The sequence below is a fragment of the Colletotrichum destructivum genome, chromosome 1, assembly GCF_034447905.1.
Source record: "Colletotrichum destructivum chromosome 1, complete sequence".
NCBI lineage: Eukaryota > Fungi > Ascomycota > Sordariomycetes > Glomerellales > Glomerellaceae > Colletotrichum > Colletotrichum destructivum.
Genome location: NC_085896.1, coordinates 4,887,590 through 4,903,367, shown reverse-complemented (window position 1 = coordinate 4,903,367; position 15,778 = coordinate 4,887,590). Strand labels below are relative to the sequence as shown.

The following is a 15,778-nucleotide window of genomic DNA, read 5'->3' as shown; positions in this document are numbered from 1 at the left end:
GGTACCTTTGCTCTCCGCCCATTTTGCCTGTTGGCCATAGTACCCATTGTTCCTCCGAGTCTCCCACTTTGCTCCACAAGCCACACACATCACTGAGTACGTCTCTCATTGTTAGCGCACCTGGGCTGCACCCCAAACATCGCATTCGCAGCCGCGGCCGTATTAGCCGCAGCAACTCTCTTTCTCCTGACTGTCCGTCCGTCGTCACTGTTCCGATCGAGCCTGGTCTTTTTTTTGGCCGCCTGCATTCTGCACTGCACTGCACGAGGCCCTCTTCCTCTTCCTCTTCCCCCTCCACCACCACCCCCGGACCCCAAGCAAGGCCATTCAAAAACGCGCTCCATCGGACTTAAACACAACCCAGCAAGCAGTTACAGGTTACACACATCCCTTCATCAATCGTTCCGCATCTAGACACGGCCTCCACTTCGCCAATCAATACCCTACACACGCCGGTTGGAGTCCTCGTCGTACCCACCTATCCCGTCGAGCCTTCGGGGAAGCCGTACACTACATCACATCTCACCATCCCCAGTCCATCCATCGCTCTTCGCCTACTTGAGCCCGAAAAGACCTTGTTGGAGCATCTGAACCAAGGCTATTCAGAAGAACAAGAAAAAAGCAATAGAAAACGGAGAGAGAACTCTGCAATTGAGCTCGCGCAAACATTGGTAGCCCCAACCCTGTTTTTACGATCCATCAAGACCCCAAACTGTATCTCTCTCATACGCTCTCTCCCCCTACCTCTCTATTTCTCTCACTCACTCACTCACTTTACTCTCATTGCTCTCATCCATTGTCACTTGCGCAAAAACACACACATACACACACATACTCTCTACCCCCGCGCACACGCGCACTCACACACATACGTACCTTTTACTCATTCGATATTCTCACTCAAATCATCTCTTGAACTTGCGCCGCCATCGTCTTTTGGATAACTCGCTCAGGCCAGTTCCCTTATTGCCATCGTGCGCCAACCGCCCACCCGCCGGCAACACACCCTACCGGCAGTCTCGGTCACAGTTCACATACCAGATCTCCAGGTTCCTGCAAATATCGATCTCAGCGGCGTGCATCCGGCATTGTCTTCTTTCGCGCGACGTGCGCAACGAGAATCGCATGTTAACCCTATTTGCGCCGTTCCGCCTTCGTCTGCCTCGCGCCTCGTCAACCCCTCTTGGATTCCCGTGTCTGCCGTGTAGTGGTTCTGGCCACGGCTTTGTAAAGGGGGCGTTGGCTGTGTTGTAGGCATCCGGAACATTATTCCGAACCCATCGGCGCTCATCGAGCAACGCTGCTGCCCTGCATCCCCGGGAAGCGGAACCTCTAGCCCTTCATGGAAGACACGAATGGGGAGTCGGACGATGCCCATCGTCCAGCCTTGCAGGTCATCGTCCTGGTACGTCTACCCTCATCATACTCGAAGCACTTTCCCGTTCTGCCCTGTTGTTTCCTATCGCTTTTACCGCTTCTCCCTTGACTGCTCGATTCCAAGCTCTGCCGTCACCGATGGCGAGTAGCCTCACCTTATTACATACACACGCGGATGAGGCAACTACTTCCATGATACTATCCGGACCCGGCCAGGCGGCACATCATCCTGTGGTTCATGCAGATGTCTATATCGGGGCTGCCAATCGCACCGATTAGGCAGCTAGGTCATGCTGCAGCCGATTGTGCACCCTTAGAATCTCTGCCTGCGAGTGCAGTTTTGCGACCGAACAGGCAGTTGAAAGCCCAGCAACTTCTCCCTCAGATCCTAGCCCCCCTCCCCCTTCTGAACACGAAGACGCGCCGTCACTTTTGTGGGATGGATCAATCGCATTACAGATGGCCGGATCGACTGTTTACCGCGAAGTCGCATCAGAGTGTGTCCCATTATCCTGTGTGCATCTCCGCTAACCCACTCGTTCTCCCAGGGTGCCGGCGGCGGTCCCCAGGAATACAACACCACCGCCCTTCTCGTCCGCTCGGTCGCCTCGGGGTGGACAAAAGGCTCCATCATTGCAGTAGACGCCGGCGTTCACCTTTCCGCCATTACGCGTATCCTCGAGACCTCCGTGCCGTCGGGCCTTGGTGGTGATGTACCGCTCCCCCACACGCTCACATCGGGGCCATTCGCTGGCCTCGAGCTCAGGTCAGACACGACGTCGATCTACCCATCGTCTATCGCTGCTCACATCACCCGCTCTCTCATCGACACCTATCTAATAACGCATCCTCACCTGGACCACATCTCGGGCTTCGTCGTCAACACGGCAGGCCTCACGCGACCCAAGAGGCTTGCTGCTCTTCCCAACACCATCAATGCTTTCAAAACTCACATTTTCAACAACGTCATCTGGCCCAATCTCTCAGATGAGAACAATGGTGCGGGCATCGTGACGTATACTCGCCTCGTCGAGGGCGGGTCACCCGCCACTGGCGAGGGCGAATCCAAGGGCTATCTAGAGATCGCCGACCGTCTCGCCGTCAAGGCGTGGTCGGTGTCTCACGGCCACTGCATGGAGAAACACCCTCACCGTGGCTCTGCCTCGTCCACTGCGACGCCTCTGCGTTACCCTTCTGTTGATGCCGCCTCGGTCGCGTCACCGCGCATACTGCCTCACGGTGTCGCGCCGAGCACAATGCCGGTCCCCCGGGCGGCATCCGTCGCACCTGAGCCGCAAGCAAGCATATGCGTCTACGAGTCGTCGGCCTACTTCATCCTCGATCTGGCCACGAACCTCGAGATATTGGTCTTTGGCGACGTCGAGCCCGATTCCTTGTCGCTCTCCCCCCGCAACCTGGGGATATGGCAGGAGGCTGCGCCCAAGATTGCGGCAGGGCAGCTTGCCGCCATCTTCATTGAATGCTCATACGACGACTCACACTCGATCGACCGTCTCTTCGGCCACCTAAAGCCATGCTTTGTGATGGAAGAGATGCGAACCCTAGCCCAAGAGGTGGAATCCGCACGACACGTCGCCCATCTCTCCCGGAAGCGCAAACGTGTAGCTGACCCTGACACGATCCCGCGGAGACGCACGGGGGGCGTCTTCTCACGTCTTGCGGGAGGCGACGAATCCCCTGTCAGCCCCAAGTCGGTAGCCAAGCGGCAGCTCTCGGCGGACATTGGCCACGTACCACCATTACCGCCGGCCGCGACTTCGGTAGAGAGCCCGAATCTCACGACGCCAACCAAGGAGCTGTCCCTGCGAGAGGCCGAGGGGTGGAGCGACAATGAGGACGGTCACTCTAGAAATCCGCCACTGAAGGGCGTCAAGGTGGTCATCATCCACGTCAAGGATCGGCTGGATGGGCGTGACCAAGGAAAAGTTATTTTGCAGGAGCTCGAGGCGTACGAGGAGGAAGCCCAGCTGGGCTGCGAATTCATCATTTCCGCGCCAGGGCAAAGCCTCTATCTGTAAAGGCAAGATTCCGACAACTTGCAACGAGCACACGACTTTGATATATTGTGATATATATATTGTGATATATATGTAGGCGACTCTAAACGCACAAGTCGAGCATGAAAGGCGGTCGGCGGTTTGTAATATCGTGGAGTTTGGAAGGGCGTGTTTTGTCCAAGGAGAGGCATAGTTTGATGATATACCGTTGTGTTTTTGTCTTGTTTTTCCCCCTTCCTTCTTTCGCTTTTTGGCGCACATCTCCCGCTTTCTATATATCCTGTCGGACGCCCTGGCTATGAAAGGGTTGCCGCGTGTTGATCTCCAAATACAATTGCCACGGCCGTCGTTGCGCTCGTGTTCTAATGATATGCAGGCCTGATGAGTCCGACTGCAAGGCTTACCGTCTCCCTCTCTCTCTCTCTGTATCTCTATTTCTCCCGTTCCCATCTATGGTCACGCTAGTTGTCTAGATGCCTACTGCCCACCTTTTGTGACGTTCTCCCAGCCCTCGTCGCCGCCAATGTCCTTTTCCCAGTCGGCCCTCGGAAGCTCCAGGACCTCGTTGGTGCGTCCGTAGGTGATGCCGCCTAATCTGCTGACGGGGCGAAGGACCTGCAGGACCAGTCAGTACGCGGATTCGCTGTACCACGAGTGCGAATCAAGGGGTTTTTGAAGGGAAGGGGAAAGGAAGGAGGAAGCTTACGGCTGGGTCGATAATGTTTCTCTGGTCGTTGATGGCGTCCTCGCGTACCCAAAAGTTGACGCCCTCGATGAAGGCGACAACGCCGCTTTTCTTGCCGGGGGTCGCCTTGGAGTCGTACTCCTTGTAGAAGTCGAGAGTGCCCTCGACGCTGAAGACGGCCTCCTTGACACGAGCGGCGCGGACGTGCTTGCAGTCGTAGACGGGGGTAAGGCCACTGACGTCCCACTCGCTGCGGCCGTAAGGGGCGTTGACGCTCGTGGAGTTGGCGGCCTCGAGGAAGCCCTCGCCGATGATGTTGATGACGCACTCGCGCGACTCCAGCAGGTTGCGCAGCGAGTCTTTGGGCCTGTCGACGGACGCGGAGAAGCCGACGACGAAGAGGGGCGGGTCGTGGTTGACCATGTTAAAGTAGCTGAAAGGCGCGAGGTTCGTGGTGGTGCCGTCAGCGGAGCGAGTAGAGAGGAAGGCGATGGGGCGGGGGACGACGCCGCTGATGAGGAGCTTATAGTTGAAACCGGCGGGGCGGCCCTCCTCGTGGGGGTCGATGGCGACGTGGGCGGCGTCGGAGCGGCCGAGGGCGTTTGCGCCGGAGCCGTATTTCCAGTCCGGGTCGACGGTCTTTGTGAAGCGGACGCCGAGGGAGGCGTCGAAGTCTGGGCGGGCGGCCTCGATGGACTTGAAGTCCGGATGCGGGTTACGCTGGGCCTGGGCGCCGCCCTCGATTTTGGCGGTTGTTGATGTTGGTTTTGTGGGCTGTGCCGATGATGATGATGCCATCTTGACGGCGGGGGCGAGCGGGGTCGTCGTGAGGGTTCTTGCTGGGTGGCGTGCAAACGGATGAGGTGGACGAGAGCGTGGGAGCGTTTGGCTGTGGGAGAGGACGCGACGTGGTATCGTGGGAGGGAGACGGAGGAGGGCGTTACGGCTGGGGATGGACATGACGACACGGAGGAGGATGATAATGGGGGGAGAGCGATACTTTATATCGCGGCGGGGACGACGTGGGATGCGGGATGCGGACGGAAAACCCACTTTGCTGTGGACGTTGGACAGGGAGCTATGGCTTTCTGGCTTTCCCTCGAGTTTGGTTGCTTACGGATGCCCATTGAGGGGATTCTGCCGTGACGCACTCATACCGCGCGCCGGTGCCTCGGATGGGTGGAGTCGATGCCGAAAAACACGGGTGGATATGGGCGGGGGTCCCGGGTCGAACTTTTTTGGAGGCTTTGGAGGGGTATCAAGGCCTCCCCCCCCCCCCCCCCCCCACATGGAGGGGTAATTAGCACTGGAGAGATAGAAGAGACCTGGTCCATGATGCAATTGACTTGGCGGGCCACGCCGGGTCTTTTTTACTGGTCAATCAGGGTACACAGCTGGTATCTCACACACGAAGCTAGAAACCCGTTCAGACTCGCCAAAGGAATAATCCCCCCCCCCTTCCTGTGCATGCATGCCGTGGTTTCCAAAGTCCTGATGTCTCCGGTGGACGCGCCAGTTCGGATGATGGGTCCGCAGTCGCGGGATCCTATTAGTAAGTAATTAATACTTTATACTGCGGCTCCCCTTGGCAAATTGGGCCGGTGCTCACTCGTTCCGTGGGCTGGGGGTTCCTCGTCCCGGGCAAGACCTCGGGGGATGGAAATCGGAACTCGGAAGGGCGGGCGTGAGGGGGAGGAGCTTGCTGGAGACTCGGTCTGGAGTTGCTTGGACAGGGACCACCCACCCCAGAGCAGAAACTAAAGTGGCATGCATGTGGAGATGGGTGTGCGCAAGTCGATTAGATAACGACTCCTTGGGGAATGCCATGTTCAGAGACATGGTGCCATGTCGAGAGAGACGAGAGACCTGGAGAAACCTGGAGATTCCTCTCGGTTTTGTTTCTTGGATTCCCTGACTGGGCTCCAAGCCGGGGATCATACAACAACCCGACCGGGTTTCCAAATCAAGTTGCAGAACACGCACGGCATCAGCGGTTGATCGGCGTTTATTTTTACCAAAGCTACGCTGTGTGTTGTTGGGCATGGCTGCGGCTCCGAATCAATGAGATGAATGTCTCAACCAAAGCGCGGGGGGAAGCTGGCACCTTGGGAATGGTGTGTAAACAACCGCCTCCCCCCCCCCCAAAAAAAGTCAACTTTCTTCAGCATTCACGGGATTCGCGTTGAGAATGGGGAAAGACATCAGGATTCTTTCCTCGGCCGTGATTTCTGGTATAGTTGTGATCAGCATGGAAATACTCCGTGGGGGGAGAGAGACAGAGACAGACGGCATTCTCATATTCTCACACCAAAAATCCCCCCGCCATTCCCGTCAACGCGTGGCGCGGCGGACATTGGCTGTGTTTCTCATGCGGGTTGGACGTTTGGAATGTCATCAACCGGGTGGCCACTTTTCTGGCTTCTCGAGGGATGCTGAGCCTGTGCGACCTCAACAATCCGAGCGTGGGTAGTATCTGTACAGCACGTATATAAGGCAATAGGGACAATCCGTCAGCCATTTACTGCTTCAATCAACAAAAGAGCCCTTCCACTTGAAAGCACTCCTCGCAGAAACCTGGGCACCCCCAACCTACTCAGCAACACACATTCGGAACATCATCATGAGCGCCATTCGCTCCTCGTCATCGGCCCTCCTCCTCCTCGGCGGTGTCGCAACGCTGCCCGGCGCCGCTACGGTCCGCAGCCGTTTCCCACCACGCGGCGGCTCCACAACCACGGCAACCGACGCAGAGCTGGGGTACATGCAGCAGCCCCTAGGCCCGGCCAGCAGCAGCAGCAGCACCGTGCCCGCATCCGCGTCTTCGTTCACGTCCGCCGCCCCAGGAAAGAGCACCCCGCGCGGCAGCACGGCCCCGTCGACGGGGCCTTTGTGGTGGCAGACGCAGGCTTTATGACTGCCCGCAACGGCGGCCCAGGTCGTCACGATGGCGACACTTCACACGCGGCCCCGCTGGATGGACAAAGCCGAGGAGGCGGCCGCCCTCAGGTCCAAGTCTGCCGGCGAGATGGTCGCCATCATGCTCGGCCGTAACCGGGGGGAAAAGTCCTCGTCGATGCGACAATGAAGGCCGTGGTCTCACTTTGTGAAAGAATGAATTCAAGCAAGGGAAAAGTTTGGTGACGTTCGTTCAACGGGGCTGGTCGGCGCCTGCCTGGGGCGACAAGAGACCATTTCATTTTTGGTTGTGACTCGGCAAAGGCCCGGATTGTTTCTGTGTGCGGTCTTTGGATGGTGTTGGGCGTAACGGTTTTATGGCAATTTCTAGAGCACGATTAAAACGAAGGGGAAGATTGCTATTGAGATGCAATTGCCTGTCTGATTGTGTTACTGTTGGTGGTAGTGCGACGTTGATTGTTGAGATGCCTCTTGTGAGGTGAGGCGAAATGAGACATGTGTTACATAATCACAGATGTGACTTGACTTTGTCAGACTGCCGGTGATGACTCAGCTCTCACCTATGTTTCTGATAAGGTCGCCGATAAGGCCCTAGCAGCCGTAGACAAGGGTCCAGTAGGTATCGCAGCCAGTAAAGTCAGCCATTCAGAGGCACCTACTCCAACTGCATGCTCAGTGCACACCCAAAGTAGGTACGCTCCAATGTGTTGATATCCACCAGCGTCTCTTTTTTTTTTTTTTTTTCCTCTCTTCCTTTAGGCTTTGCTTGTGAGCTTCATGCTCTCCACACTCTTTCTCTCTTCCTTCATGTACCGCGCAGGCATCCAAAGGCATGGGGCTTGCATATTGACTCGTTTCTCTCAAGTTTCAACTCGCGCTGCAAGAGCTGCCACGCCTCCGCTATCTCCCAAGATTTCCCGCCGATATTTCGATCGCAAACCCGAGAAACCCTCCTTAGCGCTCGATAAGGAGAAGAAAAAGAAGCCGAAGAATTCATTTTCTCGCCGAAGCTCTTCGCCGCTCGAGAAGAACAAGCCTCTATTTAGCCTAGCCTCTTCAACGGCTTCCGCAGCCTCGAAACACAACTCGTCCCCTCGCCCCGCCCCCTCAACATCCTCGAGGAACAAACGAGCGAAGGAAGAAGACAGACCCAAGCCGGAAACCCACTCGCAAGACACTTCCCCCGCCCACCCCGACACAAAATTGTCGCCCGAATCGCCGAGATCGTACAAGAAGAGATCGCTGTCCGACATCGCTGAAGGCGACCTGTGGAAAGAAAGACACGCAAGTCTTCGTGGCGATCCTAAGTCATTTCCCGGCCAAACCGTCTTTTGCTTACCAGCCGGTTTGAACAATATCAAGCCCCCGGGTCACAAAGTTAAACTCGTCCGACGCTATACCCTCCTCAAGGGGCCATTGAAAAAGGAACAGGAATCGGGACCGACAGATTTCAGGGACAATTACCGGGTCAACACCATGGCGAGCTACATCCACATCGCGTCGACGCCCACGGCCGACACAGGCGCCAGCCTGTTGCTCCACTTCGACCATCGACGGTATCTGTTTGGCAACCTCAGTGAAGGAACGCAACGAGCCCTGACTCAACGCAAGTTCTCCCTCGCCAAGATGGAGACCATTTTCATATCTGGCCAGACCAAGTGGGCAAACACGGGTGGCATGATTGGTATGCTCCTCACTATTGCCGACGTTGTGGAGGGCAGTCGGAGAGAGATGCAAGCTCAGCCCGACGAAAAGAAGAAGAAGGCGAGGAAACAGGAGGCCTTTGAGCGCCTCGAGATTCACGGTGCCCAAAACCTGAACTATTCCATCGCGACAGCCCGGGGTTTCGTCTTCAGAAAGGGTATCCCGATCCGCGCCATGGAGCTGTATCAAGACCCGAGATTGGCAAACCCTGGAGGCTCCACGCCAGATTGGGAGGACGACGCGATCCAAGCCTGGAAGATCCCCATCTCCGCCGACCAGCCGTCGCCTCCTTCGGCCTACGGCAAGTCACGTAAGAGAAGCCACGAGGTCATGACTGCGGAAGACGACGCCGCCGTCGCCACGTCGCAGACAACACCAGCCACCGACGCCGCCGCGGATTCGGCAATAATCGAACAACAGAAGATCACCAACCGAGAGGCCGTTGAGGCCGTTGTGCAGGAAATGTTCAGCTCGGACTGGGCCATGGACCAGCTCTACGAGACGAAGCTTTCCAAGGTCAACCTTCCCGCCACCATCTTCATCAGGGAGAACGGCCAGATACAGAAGTACAAGGGTCCCATGCCGGGTGATGAGGGCGAGGTGCCTGACGTTGACGTTCTCGTACGGTACCCCTGGCCAGCGACCAAGGTCCGTGATCTTCCCGACCCCGAACGGTCAACCTCGGCCGTCTGCTACGTTGTCAAGAACAGAGGCCGCAGGGGCAAGTTCGACCCGGCCGCTGCCAAGGCGCTGGGGGTCGCTCCAGTCGACTTCAAGCACCTCACCAACGGTCAGACGGTTAAGGGAAAGACGGGCAACGATGTGACGCCCGACATGGTGCTGGGGGCGCCGACGAAGCCCGTTGGCTTTGCCATTATCGACATCGCGAGCACGTCCTATATCGAATCGTTCCTCGGCAGACCGGAGTGGAAGAACGCGACGCTCATGGACAACGTGCCCGCCTTCTTCTGGATCCTCGGCCGCTCGGTGATTGATGACGCGCGCATCCAGAACTTTATCAAGGAGCGGCCCCACGTCCGGCACACCATCATGGCCCCGGACGTCAGCCCGAACATGGTAGCGATGGAATCCTATGGACTCCTCCACGCCAAGCTGCGGCGCATCGACCCCGAGCGCTTTCCGCCTCTCCAGGCGGACAACACCGTTCGGGATCTCTCGCACATTGGTCCCAACGTCGAGGCTGCGCGTGTCGGCATGAGGGCTGTCCTGGGTGCGGAAATCAAAGCAGTGAATGATGACATCGTGCCGTTCCCTACGTTCGAGGAGGCTTCGAACATCGACGGCGGGGCCCTGCGGATGGCTGCCCACGCCGCGGCCAAGATTAAGAAGCCTGCATTTTTGGAGGAGGTGGAGCGGACGGAGCAAGACATTCCCAACCGCGACACCGAGATCATCCCGCTCGGCACCGGATCTGCTTTGCCGTCCAAGTACCGCAACGTCTCGGCGACCTTGATCCGCGTGCCGCAGTACGGCAACTACCTTCTCGACTGCGGTGAAAACACGCTTGGCCAACTCCGCCGCGCGTTCCCGGCCGAGGAGGTCGCCAAGATCCTCCGAGAAACCCGGTGCGTTGCCATCAGCCACATCCACGCCGACCACCAACTCGGACTCGCAAGCTTCGTTACGGCCTGGGCCGAAGCGACGGCCGCCCTGGACCCGCCACCCAAGCTTGGGATTGTAGGCCCTCTCAGCATTCAAAACTTCCTGTTGGAATACAACCAGATGGAGTGCATGGACTTGAGCCGTTTGGAGTTCATCCGGAAGCAGAACATCTTCCCCTACGGCGACGGCCGCCTGCCGGAAGACTCGTGCACCCGCCTCGCCTCGGTCCAGCTGGTTCCTGTCCGTCACTGCCATCACTCGTACGCCGTCGTCTTCGCGTGGCCCTCGGGTCTCAAGATCGCCTACTCGGGCGACTGCCGGCCCAGCGATGACCTCGTTGAGGCCGGCAAGGGCGCCACACTTCTCATCCACGAGAGCACCTTTGACGACGACAAGCAGGGTGACGCGTTGGCAAAGAAGCACTCAACCATGTCCGAGGCCCTCGATGTCGGCTACCGCATGGGCGCGCGCCGCGTGCTGCTGACGCACTTCTCCCAGCGCTACGCCAAGATCCCACTGGTCGAGAAGCGGACGACGGAGACGGGCGCCGACCAGACGGTTCTGATGGCCTTTGACCAGATGAGGGTCAAGCTGGGCGAGTTCCGTCAGGCTCAGGCGTTTCTGCCCGCCATCCGGCAAATGTTGGACGCCGAGGAGGCTCCCAAGGCGGACGAGGCGGAATAAGAGTTGGAAGGACTCGTCTCTTGGGTATATAGATGATAGAAAAAAAAGTCTAACCACCCCTTGGAATCACGTATTGTTCCCGGAACCAAGCATTAGGTCTCCCAACATCGTCGTGACTTTGAGAACTAATGATCCAGCTGAATATCACCACCGAATTTTAGGTACCTGCTGACAGAACCTACGTATACAGGTTGAGTTGTCTTCTCCCATAGACCAAAGGTAGTATAAGACCAGGGGCTTGCTATTACCGCCAAGCTAGGATTGAGTCGAGGCGAGCTTCGTGGTCACCTATGCTGACTGCCCGCCCTGCAACCCCCATACAACGTGTGGACGCCTCGTTCTGCGCCGCCTTGGCTGCAGATGACCAGAGTGGTGGAGGCAGTCAACTTACACAGCTTTATTGGACAAGCTGACTCTATCGGAAAGGCAGCCTGTACCGAACAAAAAATCAATAAAGAAAAAAAAAAATAACAAAAACATAAGTCACATGTCCATGCCTATCCTCAAACCCCCCTCGTGGCCGGCTGGCTTCGATCGAGCCCGGTCCCGTTTTTGTCGAAACCCCCCCCCTCCTTGCGCCCTCACGACAATCATGAACGCCATCGACACCCTATCCTTGGTCGCCAACGGTGCCGGGATCGTCGGTCTCGCCGACGTGGTCCTCAAGAGAAGTACGGAGCTCTACGACCTATACAGCCGGTGCAAGGGCGCATCCGAGTCCAGGACCCGGCTGCTGGCTGAGATCCAGGGCTCCGCCGACATCGCCGTACGCGCCCGCTCGCTCCTCGACGACCTGCGGGCCTCGGGAATCCCCGTGTAGGAAGGTCACTGTCTCGCCGAGATCATGTCGATCCTGGGCCGCTTCAACCAGGAGTTTGACGTCCTGGGCCGGCTGGTGACGAGCGCTCGGGTCTCGGCCGGGGACGGCTTGGTTGCCCGAGTGACGAGAAGCCTCAGGTGGACCATGAACGAGCCGGCCGTCGCGCAGGCTTGCGGCCAGCTGCATAGCCTGACGGCATCCTTGACTGCCGCCCTTGCAGTCGCTGGAGGGTAAGCCGGAAAGCCCGAAGTTACCCACGGTGATCCCCGCTAACTTGTCTGCTTCTTTTTCCCCCTCCAGATACAACGGCATTGTCATACACCGTGAGATCACGCAGACGAGGACCCAGGTGATGGCGCAGCTGGCGCAGACGACCCAGAGCTGGCGAGAAGAGATACAGACGCTGCTTCTTGTGCCGGGGCCGACGAGCGTTGAGGGGCGTCGACGGCCATCCCCCGCACATCCCGGCATCATACACCGAAAGAAGAAGAGGTCCCGTGGGAAAACGAGATATCACGTAACCATCACTAACTCGACCGGGCCCTTGCCAGCCGGCCCGACAACAACCCAAGAAGCCCTTCTGGAAACGGAGTTTCGCGTGGCTCGACGGGAGCTGATCCGGCTGCTCGAGCGCGAGAACGGCACCGTCGCGATGATGGCGCCCGTCGAGGAGGACTTGACGGTGTCCCTGGTCCACATGAAGGACTCGCTGCTGGAAGCCATCGGAAGCAGCGTTGGTTTGATCATCCCCGACCACGTCGCCACATTTGTCGCTGGCATCCTGGATGAAGTCCTTGTTCAGGCTCATCTGTCGTCGGCAAACCGGCTGAGGAACCGTTCCCGGGGCCCGACACAGGCCTCTGCACTCACGGGCGGGCTTCCGGGTCCGGGGAAAGTTGTAAAAACGTTATTTGGCTCCGAACGTCTTGGGCCGTGGATGAGCACCTTCGTCTTCGAAAAGCCCGACGACTCGTACTCTAAAACACCTGTCCCTCGATCCGCCGCGGAGACCGGCGATATGTGGTGCCTTGTGCAGGAGATGACGAGACAGACGTCTGCAGGGCCCATCCGCGCCACGCTGATCCAGGGCGGCAACAGGCTCGTCTCCAAGATACTTTACTTCAACATTACCTTCCATCCGCGCAACGGGGGATGCGGGCGCTGCGTCACGCTGGAATTCGGGTCCCTCTGGTTTCAGAAGATGAGCTTACTGGACCCGTCTATTAAACAGCCTAGTAGACGTCGAGTATTTCGAATTGTCCTAGGTCGTGGATCATCACCGTTGTCTCCGAATAGCCTGACGACTTGTATCAAAGACGATCGCCTGTCGAACCGCCGCGGAGACCGGCGACATGTGGGGACTTGTGCATGCAATGACGAGATAGATGTCTATAGAGATCTTCTGCGATGCTTGTCTTTTGAACAGCCCTTGTGGGAAAAAAGTCTTCATGGCATCGTGAGGCTTGCTCCCGGCTCTGACTAACAGTATGCCGTCGTGATGCCAGATCCGAGTTGCTTGTCTGAGCCCTCGCCTACACAAGAAGCCGTTTGATGAACTTGAAAAGATTGACATTGATGACTACAACAACAACAATAACAACAATTATTACCAGCTTCAACCAACCAACCTACCACGATATGTACCTACGGCGCCACAGGAAACCCATCCAGGACGGAGGGGATCTTCTGGAAGCGCAGGTCGTCGAACTCCGCCTCGGAGATGAACTCCCTTGTGTTGAGCATCAGCGCCCAGTCGACGTCGGACCGGCTCGCCGCGGACGCCCGCGCGCCGACGAGAGTGCCGTCGCGCTCGGCGTTCGGTATCCGACCCCCCATACCGGCGACGGCGTGGGCGCCGATGAAGCGCGCCACCGTGGACGCGCTCGCCGCGAGCGAGAAGGCCCCCGCGCACTCCTCCTTGATGGCGCCGTCGCCGCCGTGGGGTCCTGGCACGAGGCGGTCGGATCCCGGGTCCGTCGGTTCGCGGCCGGTGAACCTGCTCTCCTGGACGATGCGGTCGGCCTCGTGGACCGATGCGGCCGTCTCGTAGAGCCGCACGTCGTAGCTGTCGCCGAGGATAGCGTCCCGGAGGAAGGTCATGTAGGGGACCGCCGTGAGGTTGCTGACGAGGTGGCTCAGGAGCATGGTGCCGTAGTTGGAGTAGGAGTAGTCTGAGCCAGGGGCGAAGTCTAGCGGGCGCGCGACCTGGTACTCGATCACGTCGGCGAGAGTGGCGGCGCGGGCGCCGTTGAGCAGGCCAAGCGAGACGTTCCTGAACTGGAAGGCCGGGTCCCCGGACCGCTCGCGGCTGTAGCCCGCGGTGTGCTGGAGGAGATGATCAACGGTGATGTCGTTGGCGCGGGCGTCGGCGGGCTTGTAGCCCAGCAGAGGGTAGATGGCGGTCGAGTAGTTCAGCCTGCCGGCCCCAACGAGGTGGGATACGGCCGCGTGTAGGAAGAGCTTGCTGACGCTGGCGAGGAGGAACACGTCGTCCGGCTCGACGACGGCGCGGTCGCCCTCGGCCCAGGTGTAGCCGCGCTCGGCGACGGTCGACCCGTTGCGCGCGATGGCAAGCTGCGCCTGGCGCACGCCGTTTTTCCTCATCCATACCTGCATGGCGCCGTCCAGGGCCGTCGTGACGCCGGTGTTGTCCCCGAATCCTGTGACCGAGCCCGTCGCCGTCCATTTGCGCGCCTCGGGGACGTCGGTCTCGGCGAAGATGACGGTAAAGCGCGTGTCGCTGCCAGAGACGCCGCCGCTGCCTCCGTGAAGGTCGATCGGGTGCAGGCCCTGCTGCTTCTGGGTCTCGATCTGCGCAGAGAGCTCCGCGGCCGTGAGGCCGTACAGGGCGATCCATTTCCCGACGGACGTGTCGACGAACTGGGGCGTGATGACGTGGTCGTCCGAGACAAAGAGGCGCGAGGGCCGCCAGAAGCGCTTCGCCGTCTCGGACGCGTAGACGGCGGCGTAGTCGACGAGGGCGTCGTCGCCGGCTGAGTAGAAGATGGTGGAGAGCTGGTTCCCGACGTTCTCGTGCCCGAGAACGCAGTACCGACGGTCGCCCGGCCTGCCGTACATGCGAAAGTCCCTGACGACCATGTCGACGCCGGATGTCGCGTTGTCATAGGTCATTGGGTCCGTCAGGCCGCAACGCTGCTCCCAGCTGGCGATGTCGGTCCTCTGCTCGACGACGCCGGCGAAGACGGCGTTGCGGGCCGGCCCCGTGGCGGAGATGTGTGTCGAAACGTAGCCCCGGTTCCTCCACGAATCGAGCCAGGTGTCGTACGCCGCCTCGTCCGCGCCGTGGATCGCCTCGAACGCAGGCCCTTCCCGCCGGACCCAGACGGCGGCATAGTTGGCGTTTGGCGGCGTACCGTAGACGCTCAGGGAGATGATCCGGTAGCCATCGGCCGTCAGGGACTTGAACTTTTCGCCGTGGGCGGCGCCGTCGAGGTCGAAGTACGTGTGGACGTCGGCGGACGTGTCGATGGCGATGGGAACCGCGACGACGACGGCGGCAGCGGAGAACAGCAGCAAGAGGCATGAGGCCAATAGGCCCAAGAACGAGTGAGGGTTCATGGTGAAAGAGAGAAGACGATGCCCAAGGGCAATCCGGACCGGCGGCAATGCCTGATGGTTGTTTTCTCAGTGTTTCAATGTTTGACAACTCTCGAGACAAAACACCAGCACGCACCTTTTCCCCCGGCGGCCGTTCCAGCAACTCTTATTCAAAGCTCCTGGCATCCACATACTCCCTATTATCAGAGTGTCAATTTAGACTGTAGTCAAGACCCTTTGACATGGGATGAATCCCTTCTATGCCCCCCCCCCCACAACCGCGACGCTTGGCAGAGGAAGACGGGACGGCGGACAACAGCCTCGATCCAGGTCCAACGACCTTGGCAGAACCGGACTCGTCAGCCTGTTCGTCCAAAGTCCGTCTTGGAAAAG

At 58.7% G+C, this 15,778-nt stretch overlaps 6 protein-coding genes across 6 annotated transcripts; 4 read left to right on the top strand and 2 right to left on the bottom strand.

Moving 5' to 3' along the window:
• Window positions 1–264: 264 nt before the first annotated feature.
• On the bottom strand, window positions 265–5,238 carry CDEST_01476 (Putative flavin reductase like domain, FMN-binding split barrel). Its single transcript, XM_062917635.1, has 2 exons — window positions 4,102–5,238; window positions 265–4,010 (listed from the first exon to the last, which is right to left on the bottom strand). The coding sequence occupies exons 1-2, from the start codon at window positions 5,038–5,040 to the stop codon at window positions 3,873–3,875; spliced, it is 1,077 nt and encodes a 358-aa protein (XP_062773686.1). The 5' UTR covers window positions 5,041–5,238; the 3' UTR covers window positions 265–3,872.
• On the top strand, window positions 1,337–3,417 carry CDEST_01477 (Putative cyclic-AMP phosphodiesterase, class-II, ribonuclease Z/Hydroxyacylglutathione hydrolase). The gene is made up of 2 exons (XM_062917636.1): window positions 1,337–1,405; window positions 1,926–3,417. The coding sequence occupies exons 1-2, from the start codon at window positions 1,343–1,345 to the stop codon at window positions 3,414–3,416; spliced, it is 1,554 nt and encodes a 517-aa protein (XP_062773687.1). The 5' UTR covers window positions 1,337–1,342; the 3' UTR covers window position 3,417.
• Window positions 5,239–6,700: 1,462 nt separating the features above from the next.
• CDEST_01475 (uncharacterized protein) lies at window positions 6,701–7,433 on the top strand (the record flags this gene model as incomplete). The annotated part of the gene is made up of 1 exon (XM_062917634.1): window positions 6,701–7,433. The coding sequence occupies one exon, from the start codon at window positions 6,701–6,703 to the stop codon at window positions 6,992–6,994; it is 294 nt and encodes a 97-aa protein (XP_062773685.1). The 3' UTR covers window positions 6,995–7,433.
• A 322-nt stretch (window positions 7,434–7,755) lies between these two features.
• On the top strand, window positions 7,756–11,069 carry CDEST_01474 (Putative Zinc phosphodiesterase ELAC protein). The gene has a single exon (XM_062917633.1). The coding sequence runs from the start codon at window positions 7,774–7,776 to the stop codon at window positions 11,005–11,007; it is 3,234 nt and encodes a 1,077-aa protein (XP_062773684.1). The 5' UTR covers window positions 7,756–7,773; the 3' UTR covers window positions 11,008–11,069.
• Window positions 11,070–11,599: 530 nt separating this feature from the next.
• Window positions 11,600–13,123, top strand: CDEST_01473 (uncharacterized protein; the record flags this gene model as incomplete). The annotated part of the gene is made up of 4 exons (XM_062917632.1): window positions 11,600–11,773; window positions 11,828–12,057; window positions 12,128–13,018; window positions 13,093–13,123. 4 exons carry the CDS (start codon window positions 11,600–11,602, stop codon window positions 13,121–13,123), a joined length of 1,326 nt encoding a protein of 441 aa, XP_062773683.1.
• A 348-nt stretch (window positions 13,124–13,471) lies between these two features.
• Window positions 13,472–15,406, bottom strand: CDEST_01472 (Putative beta-lactamase/transpeptidase; the record flags this gene model as incomplete). Its single annotated transcript, XM_062917631.1, has 1 exon — window positions 13,472–15,406. The coding sequence occupies one exon, from the start codon at window positions 15,404–15,406 to the stop codon at window positions 13,472–13,474; it is 1,935 nt and encodes a 644-aa protein (XP_062773682.1).
• Between the last annotated feature and the right edge of the window lie 372 nt (window positions 15,407–15,778).